The 20,035-nt window shown below is 31.8% G+C and overlaps 2 protein-coding genes and 1 pseudogene across 2 annotated transcripts; all 3 read left to right on the plus strand.

The window, feature by feature from the left end:
- Window positions 1–7,502: 7,502 nt before the first annotated feature.
- On the plus strand, window positions 7,503–9,302 carry LOC109811463 (berberine bridge enzyme-like 21). The gene has a single exon (XM_020375224.3). It carries the CDS (start codon window positions 7,550–7,552, stop codon window positions 9,182–9,184), a length of 1,635 nt encoding a protein of 544 aa, XP_020230813.1. The 5' UTR covers window positions 7,503–7,549; the 3' UTR covers window positions 9,185–9,302.
- Window positions 9,303–13,448: 4,146 nt separating this feature from the next.
- On the plus strand, window positions 13,449–15,223 carry LOC109811482 (berberine bridge enzyme-like 21 pseudogene; annotated as a pseudogene).
- Window positions 15,224–19,390: 4,167 nt separating this feature from the next.
- LOC145955850 (uncharacterized) lies at window positions 19,391–19,819 on the plus strand. The gene has a single exon (XM_083071110.1). The coding sequence runs from the start codon at window positions 19,391–19,393 to the stop codon at window positions 19,817–19,819; it is 429 nt and encodes a 142-aa protein (XP_082927236.1).
- Window positions 19,820–20,035: the final 216 nt, after the last annotated feature.

A 20,035-nucleotide genomic window follows, 5' to 3' on the forward strand; every position in this document is an offset into this window, starting at 1 on the left:
ATCATACTATGTATGGGAGCAGAGCAGGGATAGGTTGGTGGCTTGTGGCAGGTCGGTAACTGACAGATAGAGCTTATTTCTTATGGATGTTTTGGTGTTTTAGCTACTTGGTGTAGCAGCTCTGGATGTATTGTTGTACATTTTGAATCTAGTCAGACTTGGACATGTATATATGTATATTCTAGACACTATATGTATACACTTGTTCTTTTCTGTCCGGTTTCAGGTGTACGGTGTAGTGTGTAGTGACCAGCCGGGTCGTTACAAAAATTGGAGAGAAGTTATTTAAGTTACTTGACTCTATTGTAGAGGAGGTTGGAGGGTAAAAAGTTGTATAAGTCATCACAAATATCGAGGATAACTATGTTCTTGTTGGCAAGATGTTCGAGGAAAAAAGACCCAAATTTTATTGGGCTCCATGTGCAACACATTGCATAGATTTAATGTTGCAGGACATTGGGAAGCTTCCCAATATTAAAAAGATAATTCAACAAGTAATATCTCTTGTTGACTTTATTTATAGCCATTCAAGTACTTTAAGTTTGTTAAGATTTTATACAAACAAGAGTGAGCTAGTGAGGTATGCAATGACCCGATTTGCAACCTTTTTTCTTTCCTTGGAAAGGATCCACCAAGAAAAATCAAATTTAAGAAAGATGTTTGTTTTGGATGAGAGAAATTCAAACAAGTTGTCAAAGGAAGCGAAAGGAAGAGAAGCAGGTAAAATTGTATTAATGCGTTATTTTTGGAGGAATGTGGTGTATATACTTAAAGTTATATCTCCTCTTGTGAAAGTACTTAGCGTTGATGGTGAGAAAAAGCCAGTTGTGGGCTATGTATATGAAGGACAAGGAAAAGGAAGTTATTATGAAGTCTTTTAATAATAATGAGACCAAATATAAAGTAATGTTTGAAATTGTTGATAGAAGATGGAATGTTCAACTTCATTGCCCATTACAAGCAGCTGGTCATTTTTTGAATCTAGAGTTGTTTTATGACAACCCTTAGATGGAATTTGATAGTGAGATTATAAGGAGCTTATATGCATGCATCAATAATTGGTGGGAGATTTGCAAGTAGAAAATCATGTTGGAGCTGAACTTATAAAGTTGTAGGAGAAATTTTTGGGAGTGAAGTTGTTATATCAATGAGCAAAAAGGTTTCACTGGGTAAGAAACAAGCTTTTAAAAATTTTAAACTTCTATTTTACTATTTATTTAAGTGTTTAACACACTTTCTTTGGCTTTGTAACTCAATGGTGGAGACTATATTGTATTTCATTTGATTCTGAACATAATTGGAGTGTCTTTAAGCAAGTAATTAATTTGCTTTTTAAGAGTCAATAATAAAGTTCAAATATTTCTTATAATGTTTGCTTAATTATTTAACTTAATGGTATAGACATACTAAGAGGAGGAATAAGCTTAAGCATAAAAAATTATATGACTTGGTCTATATCAAGCATAATCAAACACTCAAGCAAAGATACAACCATATGGATGAAGTTTATCCCATTATCCTTAACGATATTTCTGAATGTACTAAATTACTAATTAGAGAGATGGATGGGGATGACGATGATGATGAGGCTTAAGATGAAAGGGTTTTTGATGGAGATGATTCACTTACTTGGAGAGATGTTTATAAGGCTTCAAGAGTTGGAGAGCCTATAATGTATACTAGGTGTAAAAGGAAGCAACTCTAAGTGGGGAAGGAGCATCGTCTCAAAAAGTTTCTAAAAGGGGCAAAGGAGGGCCTTCAACTAGGAAAGGAAAAATGGCTCAAGTTGTTGAAGAAGACTCAAAAGACATTAGTGACAAGTTAGAGGAAGAATTGCTAGATATTAATTTTAAAAATTCAAAAGGAGAAGAAGTTGAAGGCTATGTCACTTTAGCTTTCAATGAGGAGAATGATTATACTGAGGAAGAGGAGGATGATGAAAATTAGATTAGCAAAATGTGTCGTGCACTCTTGTTGTCTTTCTACTCTTTTTGTTGTGTTTTAATTTAATCAATTTCAATTATGTTTAAGACTTAATGAATTATGGATTTATGGTATTATTGTTATGATATTTAAATATTTTAGTTGATAATATGTGGTTTTAAATTTATTTTTGTTGCTTGTTATTTATTTTTTTGCTTTTTTTTGTGTGTATATATATACATATATATATATACATATATATATATATACATATATATATATATATATATATATATATTTGTTCGTCATGACATCCGTGATATGTTTATAAAGGATTTTTTACTCACTATCATAGACTATAATCCGTTATTGATAACCTTGGAGACTAGTTAAGTCATTGATTAAATTTCTTAGTTTGATGTTGATTTTCTAGTGATTATGCTTTTAGTATTAATAAGTGATTAGATAAGTTTATAATTGTGAGATTGAGATAATTTGGTGTTGGTTAGCTTAAGGATACGATCCTTATCATTAATAATGGTGTGAAAGTGATTAAGTTAATGAGTTATAATCATAGTAATAATAGAGGATCTTGTAATGAATCTAATTGAGGTGCTATTAGAGTATTTTGTATTATATTATTGTGCTTATACTTTGAATATGTGTCAACCATGTGATGGTTACATGGTGTAAAGTTTAAGTTGATGGCTTAGCCGGATTAAAAGTTCGGGTATGCATGCTTAGCCATGATGCAATGCATTGTGAATATTGCGAAAACATGAATGATATGAACATGTGATGTGAGTCTTGCATTGCGTCTTAGGTGACATGCATCATGTACATAAAAGTGTTTTGTGATATGATATTGAATATAATAAAAGAGAAGGTCATCCTCGCTATAGCTTGGAGATTCACGACTTTGGGAATAGTTGGGTTTGAAAGCCTTAGTTCTGCCTTTTGACTACACATGGTGTATCTAGCTCAATATCGTTGTCTCAACGTGCCTTGGTGTGTCTTCCACCTAGTGTGAGTGTTAGGTGGGTTAGTCACCGACATGTCTTCCTAGGCTACTTTATGAGCCTTCTAGAAACATACAATAAGATTTTTACTATCACTACATGCATATATTCATTACATTGGGTGTATGAATTGTGAAAATTTGTAGTTAAGCTTATAGTGCCATTAATTTCATTATTTATATATCTTGATGTTGTGATGAATATGTACTTGGTATGATTTGTTATTTGCTATAATTTATGTGTGGTTACCTGACTTTATCTTACATCGGTAGTTAGAGTGATATGTATCTCACTTCCTTTCTATGTTGGTTATTGTCTCTGTTGTATGTTTCACAAGTGAGGATTAACAAGAATTTAGGATGATGATGTTGATGATGGGGCTTGAAGCCTTACGTGTGTGTTCAAGTTGTACCTTGATAAGATGTGACATAAAAAATTTGGAGTTGTGATTTATGTTTCATTTGTTAAAAAATCATAGTAATTACCAAACAATGAACAATATAAGATATAAGATTATAGTATATTCGAGTGTTTAGAAAGAATTGCGTACCCGAAATTAATGAAGGATCAATTCTTATCAGTCTTGAACAACGTGAAAGAAGACTGTTCTCTTCTTAGTAAGAGGTGAAAATGCAGAAGACAGAAAATGTTTTTCTTCCTATAAATTGACTAATGGGATACTAGTTTTATATTCTTACTAGTAGAGATCAAAGATTTCTCAACGAACTACTAAATAGTCTAACTCATCACAGACCATTCATCAGAAACCCAATATGCATTACCCATAAATTAATAATAATGTACAATATAATTAATATTAACATATAAATATAAATTATTAGTTAACGTTAATTCATAATAATAATAATAATAAATATAGAATAATTATATAAATAAATATATAAAATATAACATTATGTTCCTTTGAAGCCTTACGTTAAAACTAATTTTATTTGCTTAGGAATCTTGTTAGTTCTTTGGAGTTTTCTAATTGCCTTGGATGCCACTTGAATTATCAATTAATTCTTTATTCACATCACTTATGTTTTAAAGTTTATTTATCAATTTGTTGTTTTGAAAAACGAACGTGAGTCATCCTCAACTTACGAAAGCGTTGTGAACTCTTTCTATTTTATAATAGAGGTTTTATTAAAAAAAAAAAATCATATTATTTTATTATTATTCATGTATGTTATTAATGTGGAGGGCAGATGATGTCACAATTGTATTTTTTTTTTTGTCAATTTTTGTTAATTATTTGTAGTCAATGAAGTTAAGATCACTTCCCAAACAAATAACAAAAATAGTTATTAAAAGTTATTGAAAAGTTATAATGTTATTAATTATATGACTGAAATTTAATAAATTTATAACATAATATATCATTGATTAATGATTATTTATATAAACTAAATATAAAAAAAATTTACCTACCATTTGTCTGTAGTTTAAAAAATTTGACCACACCGGTCAATTCGATCAATTTGACTAAGACTTAATTTGGTTATCGATTATTTTAAAAAAAAAGAAAAAGTAAAGCATATCAGAATCAATTAATGTGAACTGATTAATTTAGAGTTTTATAATAATTTATGTGCACTTCGAATATTAAGAATTAATCCTTAAAATTGTATTTTATTTTAATTTTTGGTGTTACATATTATATTTTTTTATTACGTCCTATTATTATTTTATTATTATTATTATTATTATTATTATTATTATTTCATTATATTAACATTAGTTTTTTCCATTTTTTTAAGCCTAAATGAAGTTAATATTATTATCATAAATTAAAAAAGGTTTAAATTCACTTTTTTTATCTATAATTTTGTGAATGTGCAATTTTGGTCTCAAAATTCTTTTATTGAAAATTTAGTCTTCTTAATTTTTAAAATTAAGTAATATTGGTTTGGTTACTAACATATTTTCTAACGTTAAACAAAAAATGTTGATGTGTCTATAAATAACATTACTTAACAGTTACTTAGTTATGTTGATTTTCATGTAAAGAATAACATTACATTTTTTATAAATTTTCAACAGTTATTTTTTTATGTGACTATAACTTTCAAACAAAATCATTTACAAACATGTCAATATTTTCTATTTGATTTTGGATGACATATGTTAATGAATAGACTAATATTGTTTAATTTTAAAAATTAGGGAGACCAAATTTACTATAAAAAAAATTAAAATACCAAAATTACACATTCACAAAACTATATTTCAATGTTTCACTTTCTTTAAAAACATTAGTTTTGTCCATTATTTAAAAAAAAAAGTCAAAATGAAGTTGATATCAAACTCACAAATAAAGAAAAATAATAATTATCTTCCTAAATTTTATTTTTGTAAATCACTTTTTTTCTTGAATATCAAACGTTGTCTTTTTAATTATTAAGTTTTCAATTTCTATAAAAATAACATCGTAATTTTTTTCCCTTTCCTCCTATTATGTAATTAGTAATTACCGTTATATAATTAGATATTATATGATTAGGTAATTGAGGAACCTAAGTTCATAGATTTTTGTACTAATGTTCTAAGATTTTACTTTAGATTAATCTAATTCGACTGAAAGATAAATAAAGTCTGACTAGTGATTGTTTCTGTCCAGGATTAAACTTGGACATTGTCCAAACAATTCAACCTTAAATATAACACATTAACGACTTCTGCCCAACTCCTGGTTACCTAAGTTCATTATTATTCCCTCTTTATCTTTTTTTTAAAGAATTATTTTTATTTACTTGTCATTTTTAAATTTTTAGACAACATTAATTATTGTTTTATTAACTATACTCTTATATTTTACGTAATTTTTTTATTAATTTACATACAACAATTATTATGCGTTTATTATGAAAAAAAATTAAAGAAAGTATCATAGAAAATATTAACATTATTTTATAAAAAATAAAAAATTATTATATTTCTTGATTTGTATAAAATAATCTTAACGACTATTATAAAGAGCAAAAATAATATCAGCCTTCATTTTAATAAATTTTTGGTCCAAAGTAATTAAATAACACTTAAAAAAGTAATTAAATAATAATTAATCTATACATAGAAGCAACACTTCATGATGATAAATTAATTTATAATTGTCAACTTTTACGAATAATCATATCTAAAAATAAATAGTCAACAAAGATTTTTCCCATTGACAAGAAATAGACTCATATTCCAATAAAACAGAGTTTAATTCTTGTCCTTAATGAATTCCCAAGACTCAACCCACTTAAATATTTGTGTTTAAAAAAATGTCTATAAAGAAATAAAGTTTAATATTGAATTTGCACAACTAGAATTTCTCTTATTACATGCGATTTTTTCTATGAATTTTTCATAAAAATTCGCAGGAAATATTGTTCCTGCAAATTTTTTTGCGAAATTTTATCTGCAGGTAATACCTTCGTGGATAATATTTTTTTGCGAATTTTAAAATTCGCAAGAAATTTTCTTGCGAAATTTATTGCGAAAAAAATTCGTAGAAAACTTTCCTTCAAAAAATTTTCCTACAAAAAAAAATTCACAAGAAAATTCGTAGGAAAGTTTCCTGCGAATTTTTTCGCAAGAAACTTTGCAGGAATATTTTTTACGAAAAAAATTAAAGAAATTACTATAAATTCTATCAATAATTTTTCAACTTTCAAATGCTCACAATGAATTCATCCGAAGCATTTGTTTCCATGCCTCTAACATGTGATACATAATCTTTCAAATTCTAAGATTATAGATTATAAGCGTAATACTCAACCATATAAATCAACTTGTATGGTAAGTGTTGCCCCAACTTATATACTCTTTAATTGCTTTATTTTCAATCGATGTGGGACTTGAAGTTTTTTTAAATATTAAACTTATAAAATTTAAATATATTTTTTTTATTTTTCCTGTGGATTAAAATTTGCAGGAAAATTCGCAGGAAAAGTTACCTGCAAATTTTTTCTACCATTTAGTAAACATTACTTGCAAATTTATTTTTGCAAGAAAATCTACAAGAAACAAAATAAAATTCTTACAATATTTTCTGCAAATTTTTACCATGGAAAAAAATTTCGATGATTATTAAAATTATAGCAAAATTTGTAAAAAATATCTGTAAATTATTTTTTGCAAATAAATTCGCAAAAAATTTCTGCAAATATTATTTTGCAGGAAAATTCGCAAAAAATTTCTGCAAATATTTATTTGCAAGAAAATTCGCAAAAAAAATTTGCAAATATTTTTTTGCAGGAAAATTTGCAAGAAAATGACACTTTTCTAGTAGTGTTGGTTGAAAGCATTACAAAAAAAAATTCTTAGTTTAAAAGAGAGAAGAAAAGCGAGATTTTGATATGATCGGTCAAAATTCTATTTATAAACTTCACATTGATTTTTTCAGATTTTAGGACATTCACCCGGATTTATTATTATATTTAAGATTTAAGACTTCAAAAAAGTCAATGGTTTAATGTTAAAAAAGTCAAAGAATATAAGTGATTCACCATCAGTATTCAGTATTCAATAACGTACCCTTTCCATAGCATGCAACTTATTCATCCTTATCTATAAATTAAACCGCAATCACCTCCAACAGAAACATCATATTCACAATGGCAAAACCTTGTTTTGCATATCTCTCTGCCGCTTTTCTTCTTCTAACTGTCTCAACTTCGTTGTCGGCACCATCAGGGCCACCAGCTTCTTCACTCTACACCACTTTCCTTCGGTGCCTCGGACAACACACAAACTCTTCAACGCAACTCTCCAACATAGTCTTCGATCAGACCAACCCCAGTTTCCCCTCCGTCCTCCAAAACTACATCCGAAACGCGCGTTTCAACACCTCCTCCACGCGGAAACCCTTACTCATCGTCACTCCCCTCACAGAATCGCACGTCCAGGGCGCGGTAATATGCGCCAAAAGCGTCAACGTTCCACTCAAAATCCGAAGCGGAGGCCATGATTACGAGGGTATCTCCTACATCGCCGAAGAACCCTTCATCATCCTCGACATGTTCAACCTTCGCGCAATCACCGTCGACCTAAAAAACGAGGTTGCCACGGTCCAAGTTGGAGCCACGCTGGGAGAGATTTATTATAAAGTCTGGCAGAACAGCAAAGTTCATGGCTTCCCCGGAGGAGTGTGTCCCACTGTTGGTTTTGGAGGAACCGTCAGCGGTGGAGGGTACGGTAACATGTTGAGAAAATATGGCTTATCTGTTGACAATGTCATCGATGCCCAATTTGTTGATGTTAAAGGAAATCTTCTAAACAGAAAATCCATGGGGGAGGATCTTTTCTGGGCTATTAGAGGAGGTGGAGGAGCCAGTTTTGGTGTCGTATTGTCGTATACTATTAAACTAGTTCCCGTGCCTCAAACGGTTACCGTTTTTCGCGTTGAGAAGACTTTGGAAACGAATGTCACTGCCACTGACCTTGTCGTGCAGTGGCAGCAGGTGGCACCAACCACTGATGACAGGCTTTTCATGAGGCTCTTGTTGCAGCCCGTGACTTCCATGGTTGTGAAGGGAGGGAAAACCATTAGGGCCTCGGTTGTGGCGTTGTTCCTCGGCGGGGCTAATGAGGTTGTGTCCATTTTGGGGAAGCAGTTTCCTCTCCTTGGGTTAAAGAAGGAGAATTGCATTGAAGTGAGTTGGATTGAATCCGTTCTTTGGTGGGATGACGATAAAAATCTTGCGGGTGGTGCCAAACCTGAGATCCTTTTGAATCGGGATACAAACTCTGCTCGTTTTCTTAAAAGAAAATCTGATTACGTTCAGAAACCTATTTCCAGAGCTGGGTTGGAGGGGTTGTGGAAGACAATGATTCAGTTGGGGAAAACGGGGCTTGTTTTCAATCCATATGGAGGGAAAATGGCTGAGATTCCTTCCGATGCGACGCCGTTTCCTCACCGTAAGGGGAACCTCTTTAAAATGCAGTACTCTGTGACATGGGATGATCCATCACCTGCTGCGGCTCAAAATTTCATCAATCAGACAAGGACGCTGTACAGTTACATGACACCTTTTGTGTCCCAGAATCCCAGAAGCGCGTTCTTGAATTATAGGGACCTCGATATTGGAGTCAATAGCTTTGGTAAGAATAGCTTTCAAGAAGGGGAGGTTTATGGAAGCAAGTACTTCAATGGCAACTTTGAGAGGCTTGTCAAGGTTAAGACAGCGGTTGATCCTCAAAACTTTTTCAGGAATGAACAAAGTATTCCTGTACGTCCGAGCAAAGCATAGGGAATGGTAGAGAATTTTATTGCTTAATGTTGGGGTCTAGTGTGGATCAGTGATTTAAGTAGCCTGTTTCTGTTGAAAATATTTTGGAAAATTGTATCTTACACACAAATTAAAAATAATATTAAAGATAATAAATTGTTATTAAAATTCATAAAAAAAACAAAATTAAATATAATAAATTATTATTAAAATTCATAGAAGTGATGCCTATGTATAAATTTATAACTAATTTAAAATTTCTAATAAGTTTTATTAACAAATATTTGTTGAGATTACATTGGTTAACTAAAAGTAAAATATAAAAAATAAAATGGAGTTATTACTGAACCGTAAAAATCAAGGAGTTTTGATATTTCAAATTATGTGGACGAATAAGTTTAAAAAATAAATTTTAAATAATTGAAATTTCAAATTAAAAATTAGTATAACATAAATTAATAAAAAAACTAATTCATAAAAAAATAAAAAAATAATCAAAAGATCAATTTTCATAACAAATTTTCTTTATATTTGACAGAATTACAAAAATTAAGAATAAAAAATTGTAATAATATTATAAAAATATTAAAATAAAAAAGAGAAAAAATAAATAATACAATTGAAAAACTAATTAATACTACAAATTTTAAAAGAATTAAAACCAAAGAAAAACTAAAAAGTATTAACAAAATATTAATATTAAACTATTTAATTATAATAGATGCTGCAATAAGATAAAACATTAAAAAATGTATAAAATAATATAAAGATATAGAAAAATTTTATAAAGATAAATTATTAAAAACACCAAATTAAGATAAAAAACAAAATCAAATAACTAAAAAATAAAAATAAAGAAAAAAATTTGGACTGTTTCGATACCCCTCAATTATAGTGGGTACTATAGAATATTTTGAGATCAAATTGTAACAATAACAAATATTTTATCTAAATTAATATTTTTTAGATAAAATTAATATTTATAATGGATTATATATATAAATAGATATAGTGTTTGAATATATATATATATATATATATATATATATGTTATATTTAAAATTAATGTACATAAATATATAAAAATTCATATTTAATATATAGAAGTAGATGATTTAAAATTTAAATTAAGGAAAATCACATAAATCTAACACTCCTTGAGTATAGTTTCATGAACTTCAAACTTGATTTCGGAAACTCCATCGCTCCATGTCAGTGAGTTATTGCACGTCAATTTCTAGATCTAAATCACTACCATTATAGTTAGTCAATTTAACTCCTCTTCTTGTCTTTGAATACCATTTGTTGAGATTTGTCATATCAAATACATCTTGTAAAAAATGTGACCAAATCTTCGATGTTAAACATTACTTTCATCAATTTTAGCAATAAAATTGCGATCTTCAACTAAATCAAATTTTAAATAAAATTTGTTTTTTTATCTCAATCTTTGCAATTTGTAATCCATTCATTCATGGTAAAACAATAATTCTCTTTAAAAGAGACTCCATATTCATTTCTTAGCATTTGTTGAATACTAAGAATTTTTTTATCTAATTCTAGAATGTAAAGAACATCTTTGGCAATTATCATATCTTTTTTGGGTTGATATATATAGAAATCGTTCATTTTCCTTCTTACACAATTTCACCATTTTTCATATTGAATTTTGATTCAATTGATTTGTCAATGGAGGTAAAAATATGACAAACATTTAGTCATGTGGCTAGAGAGCAGCCACTGTGAATCAACCAAGTATTCAATTAATGTGAATTAAGTTCTTGAGATACCATAAATAAATACATATCTTCATCATGTTTTTCTTCAATCACATTTGTCTATTTCTTTCTTGTTGCTGCTCTAGCTAATTCTTTGTTAATTTGTAATACTTTTCAATGTGACCACTTTAATTTTATTGCAAAAATCACAATGAAAAAGAGATTTATCTTTAAACCAACAATCTTTTTCATCATGGTTGGTTCTTTGGCAATGAGAATAAGGCAAAAAAAATCATTTTCTCAAAGAACCTTCAACTTTCCCTTTGTTGTTATTGAAAGATAGTGACTTTCTAAAATCCCTTCCATTGTGTTTTGCTCGAAAGGCACATTCAATACCTTGCTTCATCACTTCTCATTGAAACTCTTTGTTTTTGTGCATGAAGCTGGTCAATTCAATAATTATGAGAGTTTACAAATCATAAGACTCTTCAATTATAGAGATTTCAGTTTCAAATCTTTCAGGCACCAAAATCATGTCTTTATCGATAACCTTCTGATCTATAAATGATGTTTTTATCAAGAAGTTGCAATTGGTTCATAACTTCTATTAACCTATCAGAATAGTCTTTGATAGATTCATTATCATTTTCATCAATTCAAATCTACTCTTCGATGTGAGAAACCTAACATATTTGACTTTGCTACTACTTTCAAATTCATCTTGGATCTTGTTCAACACCTATTTAGGCGTTTCCAAGTCCATGATTTTAATAAAATTATGATATGCAAGTGATGACTCTATCTTTATTCAAATTCTCCTCCTCATAAGCTGTAATAGTTGGATTTTCTCTTAATGCTGGATGATCGAGTTAATTTAGAGATTACAATGTTTCATAAACCTTAAGACCTTAAAACAAATTTTATCTTGATGGTCCAAAAATGGTAATTTTCACCATTAAACATTAGAATTGCAAGCGAATTGATGGAGGTAGACATGTTTGCACCATTTGGAAAAAAAATATTCAATTTAGTGTTTGCACTCAATCTCACTATTTTTAGTGCTCAATAAAAACATAATTTCTTAGTAGGAAGCAATCTTTTGATACCACTGTTGGTAATATTTTTTGAAAAATATAAAAAAAAATTTGGATCTTGTAAATAAATTAAAATTAAAATTGATGGTAGTAAATTGTGATTAAAATTTATAGAAAATGATACATATGTATAAACTTACAATAAATTTAAAAATCCTAACAAATCTCATATACTAATAATCCTATTCGTTGATATTACATTGATTAGTTGAAAATAAAATATAAAAATGAATTGAATGAAAATATTTTTAAAAGGAAAATTGGTAAGATGCTTATAAAAGGTTGAAAAATTAGGCTATTTGTCTAACATGGCAATGAAAAAGCTAGATTAAGTTGTGTTTCACTTATTTAATCATATTTGTATCGTCTTATTTGTTATTAATTTTTATATTAATTTTATAATTTTTTGAATTACAAAATCATTTATTAGTGTTTTATAAGTAATTTTGTCATTTCATTTTTAATAGATAAGATTGTCAATCCTTTCGATCTATCTTAAAACTATTAATCTTAAGTAAAATTTTAATAATTTTTAATTTTGAAAAACTTCTTTCAGCAATAACAATAGTTATACTAATAAAATTCTATAAACAATCATGCATTTGGAAGAAAAGAAAATAATTTTTTGAGATTGAATTAACTCTTCTACTTTTCTATATTTTTCTTCAATTTTTTAAAATTAAATTCATACTTTCTATATTTGACATTCTATAATAACAATATAAATCAAAAGTATTACAAAATAAATAAAAATAATAATAAAATGATAGAACCTAATAATAATAATAATAATAATTATTATTATTATTATTATTATTATTATTATGTGTTGATATTATCCACAACATCAATTTGAGATTAATTTTAGAGAAAGATTCTATCAAAAATGATTGGCTAAATTTTTTAATACACATTAATTATTGAAAAAATTAATTGATACTTCGTAATAATATAATTACCTAAAAAATCACTTCAAGTTTTCAAAAAAATATAAAAATAATTTAAAAAAGAGATAGAAAAATAAAATGATTAAAAGAATTTGTAGTAAAATATCATATTTGCAGGACTTTTTTTCCTCTCAACATTAATAAGATGCACAAAGTTTTAAAATTAACTTTACGTTTCAATTGTTCAGATACCAAGTATAATAACTTAATGGAAAAGAGACGTAAAACAAATTAACCAATAGATACAAAAATCTAATTTAATGGATGATTATAGGCTTTCTACTTTGAGGCCTTATACGTTGAGGATTTAATTAACACCTTTATAAAGTATACATTCGAGAAATTAGAGGCATAAGGCACTCGTCTGATCCACCTTGCATGTTGCAAGGTAGTGATTATGAAAGGTTACCATCAACTAAACTTAAATAAATGAATGAATTATAATCATTTACTAAATATAATATAAAAGTCATACGTTATATATGTATATCACGCGCTCCTCCAACAGTAACATCAGATTCACAACAATGGCAAAACCTTGTTTACCTCATCTTTGTGTCGCTTTCTTTCTTCTAATTGTCTCAACGTCGTTGTCGGCACGACCACCGGCACCAGATTTCCCCAACACTTTCCTTCAGTGCCTCACACAACATGCAAACTCTACAACACCACTCTCCAACATAGTCATCGCTCCAACCAACCCCTCCTTCACCACCGTCCTCCAAAACCACATTCGCAACGCGGCTTTGAACAGCTCCACCACGCAGAAACCGTTGCTCATCGTCACTCCCCTCGCAGAACCGCACGTGCAGGGCGCGGTAGTATGCGCCAAAACCGCCAACGTTCAAATCAAAGTCCGCAGCGGAGGCCATGATTACGACGGTCTCTCGTACACCTCCGATGACCCCTTCATCGTCCTCGACATGTTCAACCTTAGCACAATCACCGTCGACGTAAAAAACGAAGTTGCTGTGGCCCAAGCTGGTGCAACCATCGGGCAGGTTTATTATAGGATTTGGGAAAAGAGTAAAGTTCATGGCTTCCCCGCATCGGTGTGTACCACTGTCGGTGTTGGTGGCCACATCAGCGGAGGAGGGTACGGTAACATGTTGAGAAAATTTGGTTTATCTGTCGACAATGTCATCGATGCCCAAATTGTTGATGTTAAAGGAAATCTTCTAAACAGAAAATCCATGGGGGAGGATCTTTTCTGGGCTATAAGAGGAGGTGGAGGAGGCAGTTTTGGTGTCATAGTGTCGTTCACTCTTAAACTAGTTCCCGTGCCCCCATTGGTTACCGTTTTTCGCGTTGAGAATACTTTGGATACGAATGTTAGCGCCATGGACCTTGTCATGCAGTGGCAGCAGGTGGCGCCAACCACCGACGATAGACTTTTCATGAGGCTCTTGTTGCAGCCAGCGACTTCTACCGTTACGAAGGGAGCCAAAATGGTTAGATCCGTGGTTGTGGCGTTGTTCCTCGGAGGGGCTAATGAGGTTGTGACGCTTTTGGAGAAGGAGTTTCCTCTCCTTGGGTTAAAGAAGGAGAACTGCACTGAGATGAGTTGGATTGATTCCGTTCTTTGGTTTGAAGACGTAAAGAGTCTTGAGAATGGTGTGAAACCCGAGAAACTTTTGGGTCGGAACCTAAACTCTGCTGGTTATCTTAAAAGAAAATCTGATTACGTTCAGAAACCTATTCCCAGAGTTGGGTTGGAGGGGTTGTTTAAGATGATGGCAGAGTTGGGGAAAACGGGGCTTGTTTTTAATCCATATGGAGGGAAAATGGATTTGATTCCTGCTGATGCGACACCGTTTCCTCATCGTAAGGGGAACCTCTTTAAAGTGCAGTACTCTGTGTCATGGAGTGATGCATTACCTGCTACGGCTGAAAGTATGATTAATCAGACTAGGGCGTTGTACACTTACATGACCCCTTATGTGGCCCAGAATCCCAGAAGCGCGTTCTTGAATTATAGGGACCTTGACGTTGGAGTCAATAGCTTTGGTAAGAATAGCTTTCAAGAAGGAGAGGTTTATGGGAGGAAGTACTTCAATGCCAATTTTGACAGGCTTGTGAAGGTTAAGGCTGCAGTTGATCCTGAGAACTTTTTCAGGAACAAACAGAGTATTCCTGTGCGCGCCTAAGCACACCATAGGGAATCAAACACTCGAGAATTTTTTTATTAATATGTGGACCAGTGACTATAATTTGTATTCCGGTTCACCTCTCGACTATAATTTGTAACCATTAGAATATTAAATATGATATTAAATTAATAAAGGATATAAAGATTAATTACCTTTTACCATGAAAATATATATCATAAATTAATATCAATAATATCATAAATTAATATCATAATATTTTATAATATATATTAATATACTTTTACAAAAATATAAATATATAAGATCACATATATATTTCTAATTAATATACTTATACTTTTGTAAAAGTATATTAATATATAACAAGTTATATTTATCAAATTATTAGTTTATCTATAAATATTAATATAATATTATTGATATAATATCGAAAATTATAATATACGTTAATTTGAATAGATAAATAATTGTTTAATTTTAAAATATTATTGTACTATCCGTACTGCCATGCCGAGCTCGAGCTCGGTATCACAGCATGGAATAACCTCGGGCACGCACTGGGAGATCTCGGCCTAAGCGAGATCCACAATCTAATCAGATCATAACTGATCTCGGAGATCTCGCTCTAGATGAGATCCGCAATCTAATCAGATCATAACTGATCTTGGAGATCTCGCTCAAGATGAAATCCGCAATCTAATCAAATCATAACTGATCTCAGGCCCAAGGCCCAACACAACCCTAATTCACACAAAGGTACGTGCATTATTTATACGAGACTCATACTCCCACAAACACTAATTTTAGCATCGGAGTCTCTTTTGCAGGTACCACCCCCATCTTGGAGCATCAAACGTACCAGCGAAGGAGGCTCACCGATCTTATCTGGCGAATCACCTCTACGACAGATTTTTGGTAAGAACATTTGGCGCCCACCGTGGGGCCGATCAAGACAGCTCTTATCGGCAACCTGTATGGTTTTCACCAGAAGCCACAGCAGACGCGCAACAGATGACCTAGATCACTCAACTACCAGGGATAGTGACGCAGCAACGTTGAGGAGGCTGATCGACCAGGTCGAACAGATGCGGCAACAACACGCCGCTGACCTACAAAGCATGCGTGCCAAGCACAAAACTGATCTAGCGGCAATGCACACCGCTAATGAAGCCGACCTAGTGGCACTATGCGCCGAGAACGAGCGCATTCGTGCCCAACACCCTCGGCGTCCCTCAGATCAACCCCCTCTACAGAGTAACCTGAATGAGGACGAAGGGCATTCGCTTTCTAAACCCCGAACTGCGACCAGAGCACCGACTCCACGACCTGTCACGCATCGATCTCATGCACCGACGCACAAGTCGACTCAAGATGTCAGCAGGGCCCTCACTCATGTCACAGAGGGTCAAGAAACTTTCCGCCGTCATCCTTTTGTGGATGGCATCATGGAGACTCCACTCCCCCGCAGATGGAAGCCTCTCCACCTTGATCGCTATGATGGCACGACGGACCCCGATGAACATATTGACCTGTATACGACCCAGGTAAACCTCTACACTAACAATGATGCTATCTTGTGTAGGGTTTTCCCAACCTCGCTCAAAGGGGCCGCACTCAACTGGTATACCCAGCTACCTGCCGAGTCAATTGACAGCTTCGGCACTCTGGTCAGACGATTCACGGCGCAGTATGCAACGAGTCGACCTCACCTCGTAACGTCGGCTGCTCTGGCCAGCCTCAGACAGGGTGACGACGAACCACTACGGACGTTCATGGAACGTTTCGCTGGCATCTCGGTGAAGATTCGCAACTTGAATCCCGAGGTCGCCCTACACGCCATGCTCATGTCGCTCAAGCCGGGACCTTTTGTGGACAGCCTGTGTCGCCGAGCTCCCGCTGATATGGACGAACTCCGTGCCCGAGTTGCCGGGTACATACAGATGGAAGAGCACTCTACTTTTCGTGACCAGGTTCGCAACAAACCACAAGGAAAGCAAGACCAAGGTCAGGCCACAAACATTTAAAGTTGGCGACCTTGTTTGGTGGGGTGAGAGAGGCAAGAATAGACCCCTCCGAAGGGAAATTCGGAACTTGGAATGTCACCCACCTCAAATTTTATTTCTCTTAACTTGTAAATTCAGGTGACGTACTCTTTTTCCTCCTCATCCTTTTTTCCCACTAAAGAAAAGGGTTTTTGGCCAAGCGTAATCTAATCAGATCATAACTGATCTCGGAGATCTCGCTCAAGATGAGATCTGCAATCTAATCAGATCATAACTGATCTCAGGCCCAAGGCCCAACACAACCCTAATTCACACAAAGGTACGTGCATTATTTATACGAGACTCATACTCCCACAAACACTAATTTTAGCATCGGAGTCTCTTTTGCAGGTACCACCCCCATCTTGGAGCATCAAACGTACCAGCGAAGGAGGCTCACCGATCTTACCTGGCGAATCACCTCTACGGCAGATTTTCGGTAAGAACAATTATATATATATATATATATATATATATATATATATTAAAATTATTAATTTTTAATAGGAGAAACTAAAATCGTACTATTATGATATTCGAGAGACTAAAATTGTTCAATTAAAAATTGAAGGACCAAAATCGTGCAATTGCAATTCTTTAAGGACTAAAATTACCCAATTAAAATCTTGGGGATCAAAACTGCACAATTGTAATACTTGAGGGATCAAAACTGCATCCACGTGGCCAAAATTTAACTCCTTTTAAATAATTTGGACGGAAGTCCCAAATTGAAACCAATTAATATATTTGGGACCAAATTGAAACCAATTAATTAATTTACGACCAAATTGAAACCAAAAATAAAATTGGGACTAAATTGAAACAAACAATTATTATAAGGGACCAAAATAGGTTTTTAGCCAAAAATTGTCTTCCACGTGACATCCACGTATGCATCTACGTGGCCAAAAATTAACTCCGTTTAAATAATTTAGACAGAAGTCCCACATTGAAACCAATTAATTAATTTCGGACTAAATTGGAACCAATTAATTAGTTTGGACCAAATTGAAACCAAAAATAAAAGTGAGACTAAATTGAAACAAATAATTAATATAAGAGACCAAAATAGGGTTTTAGCCTAAAATTTTTATAAATCTGACAAGTACTTTTTTAATGAGTACTATATATAAGAAAAACAATTCTAAACAAACTAAAAAAAATAATTAATTCAAACATTTAGTTTTTACATTTTTTTATAAAATAAGCATCACATTTATTAAAATATTTCTAATTATATTTATTCTAAATAACACTCTTATTTACTGTTTTAGAAGTTCTTTTTTAAGTTTAAGAATATTAAATAAAATTGAATTGATTGAAATTTATTTATATTTAAGTTAAAAAAATTTAAGAACTTTTTTTTTTCTTTATAAAAGTTGAGAAAGTGAGTGTTATCTTGTCACCCGTTTTACGAAGATTGATTAGAAGTTGATTTTCAACCCGTTGTGAGGTGAATAACTTCTTTTGATGTCGCCATATTTTTGTTATTTGGAGTATTGTCAGTATTATTATCATTACAATGATTGCATTATTATTATTATAAGTATTATTTTAAATGATACTAAAATAAATTGAATGGCAAAAAAAAAATTATATATATATATATAATAGGTTGAAAACTTTGGTTCTCATTTGACATGTTGATCATGACATTGAAAAAATTGGTGTATAAAGTTAAAATTATCCTCCATAATCCATTTATATATTATTTGGTCATATTTATAAAGTTTTTTTTGGATTTGATGTCTAGATGGTTGCTAATAGTATTGTCAAACTACTTAAGAAAATTCATAAGAATTTATATGTTCAAGCAAGCCATTACTTCACTTTAATTTTTCTCCTTCTAGGACATTGAACCGACTGATTTTTCAGTTATTCTTGTTATGTTTTAAGACATGAATAAGAGGAAGTACTCTAACGTTCAATAAGTCAACCAATATAATGTGCATGCACCGCACCTACTTTAGCTGTTTAGCATGCAACTCACTCACCCTTGTCTATAAATTAAACCGTACTTGTTAGCTGATATTTTTTATTTTTAAATATTTTTTTTTCTGTTATTATAATCAGATAATTTATCTGTTATAATTTTCTTATCTTTCCGTTGTTTCCCATAGTATAAATACACCTTTTTGTATTCATTCCAGAATATATGAAGAATTCTTCTCAATTCTTTGAATTCATTCACTTTCTTTTCTCATACTTTCTTTGATTCTTTTACATGGTATCATGAGCGAGGTTGATCCTTTGACACAATCCTGTCTTCTTCTGCAATTCTTTTTCCGCTGATTCTTGGAATTATCTTGTTGATAATGGCGAAACCTGGAATCGATCCTGAAAGTCCTTACTACATGCATGCGAATGAAAGTCCTGGAGCAATTCTTGTCTCAGTCAAATTAAATGGAGAAAATTATCATCCATGGTCAAGATCTATGTACATGGCTCTGAAGTCCAAGAACAAGGAACAGTTCATCGATGGAACTATTATCAAGCCTCCAAAAGCAGACCCAATGTTTAAAGCCTGGGATCGATGCAATACAATGATATTGTCTTGGCTGACTCATTCTTTAGAACCAGAAATTACAGAGAGTGTTTTATGGATTGACAATGCATTAGATGTGTGGAAAGATCTTCAAGATAGGTATTATCAAGGTGATGTGTTTAGAATAAGTGATTTGCAAGAAACGATTTATATGCTTAAGCAAGGAGATCTAACAATAACTGCATATTACACTCAATAATTGAAGACACTTTGGAAGGAATTAGATAATTTTCATCCCATACCAACATGTAAATGTGCAGTAGCTTGTAATTGTGATTTGTTATCCATTGTAAGATCTTATAGAGAAAATGACTACGTGATTAGATTCCTAAAAGGATTGAATGAGCAGTATTCATCTGTTAGATCTAATATCATGCTCATGGAGCCTCTACCTAACATTACTAAGGTATTTTCT

This window comes from Cajanus cajan, chromosome 1 (genome assembly GCF_000230855.2).
Source record: "Cajanus cajan strain Asha chromosome 1, NIPB_CcT2T_4, whole genome shotgun sequence".
NCBI classification, from domain to species: Eukaryota; Viridiplantae; Streptophyta; class Magnoliopsida; order Fabales; family Fabaceae; genus Cajanus; species Cajanus cajan.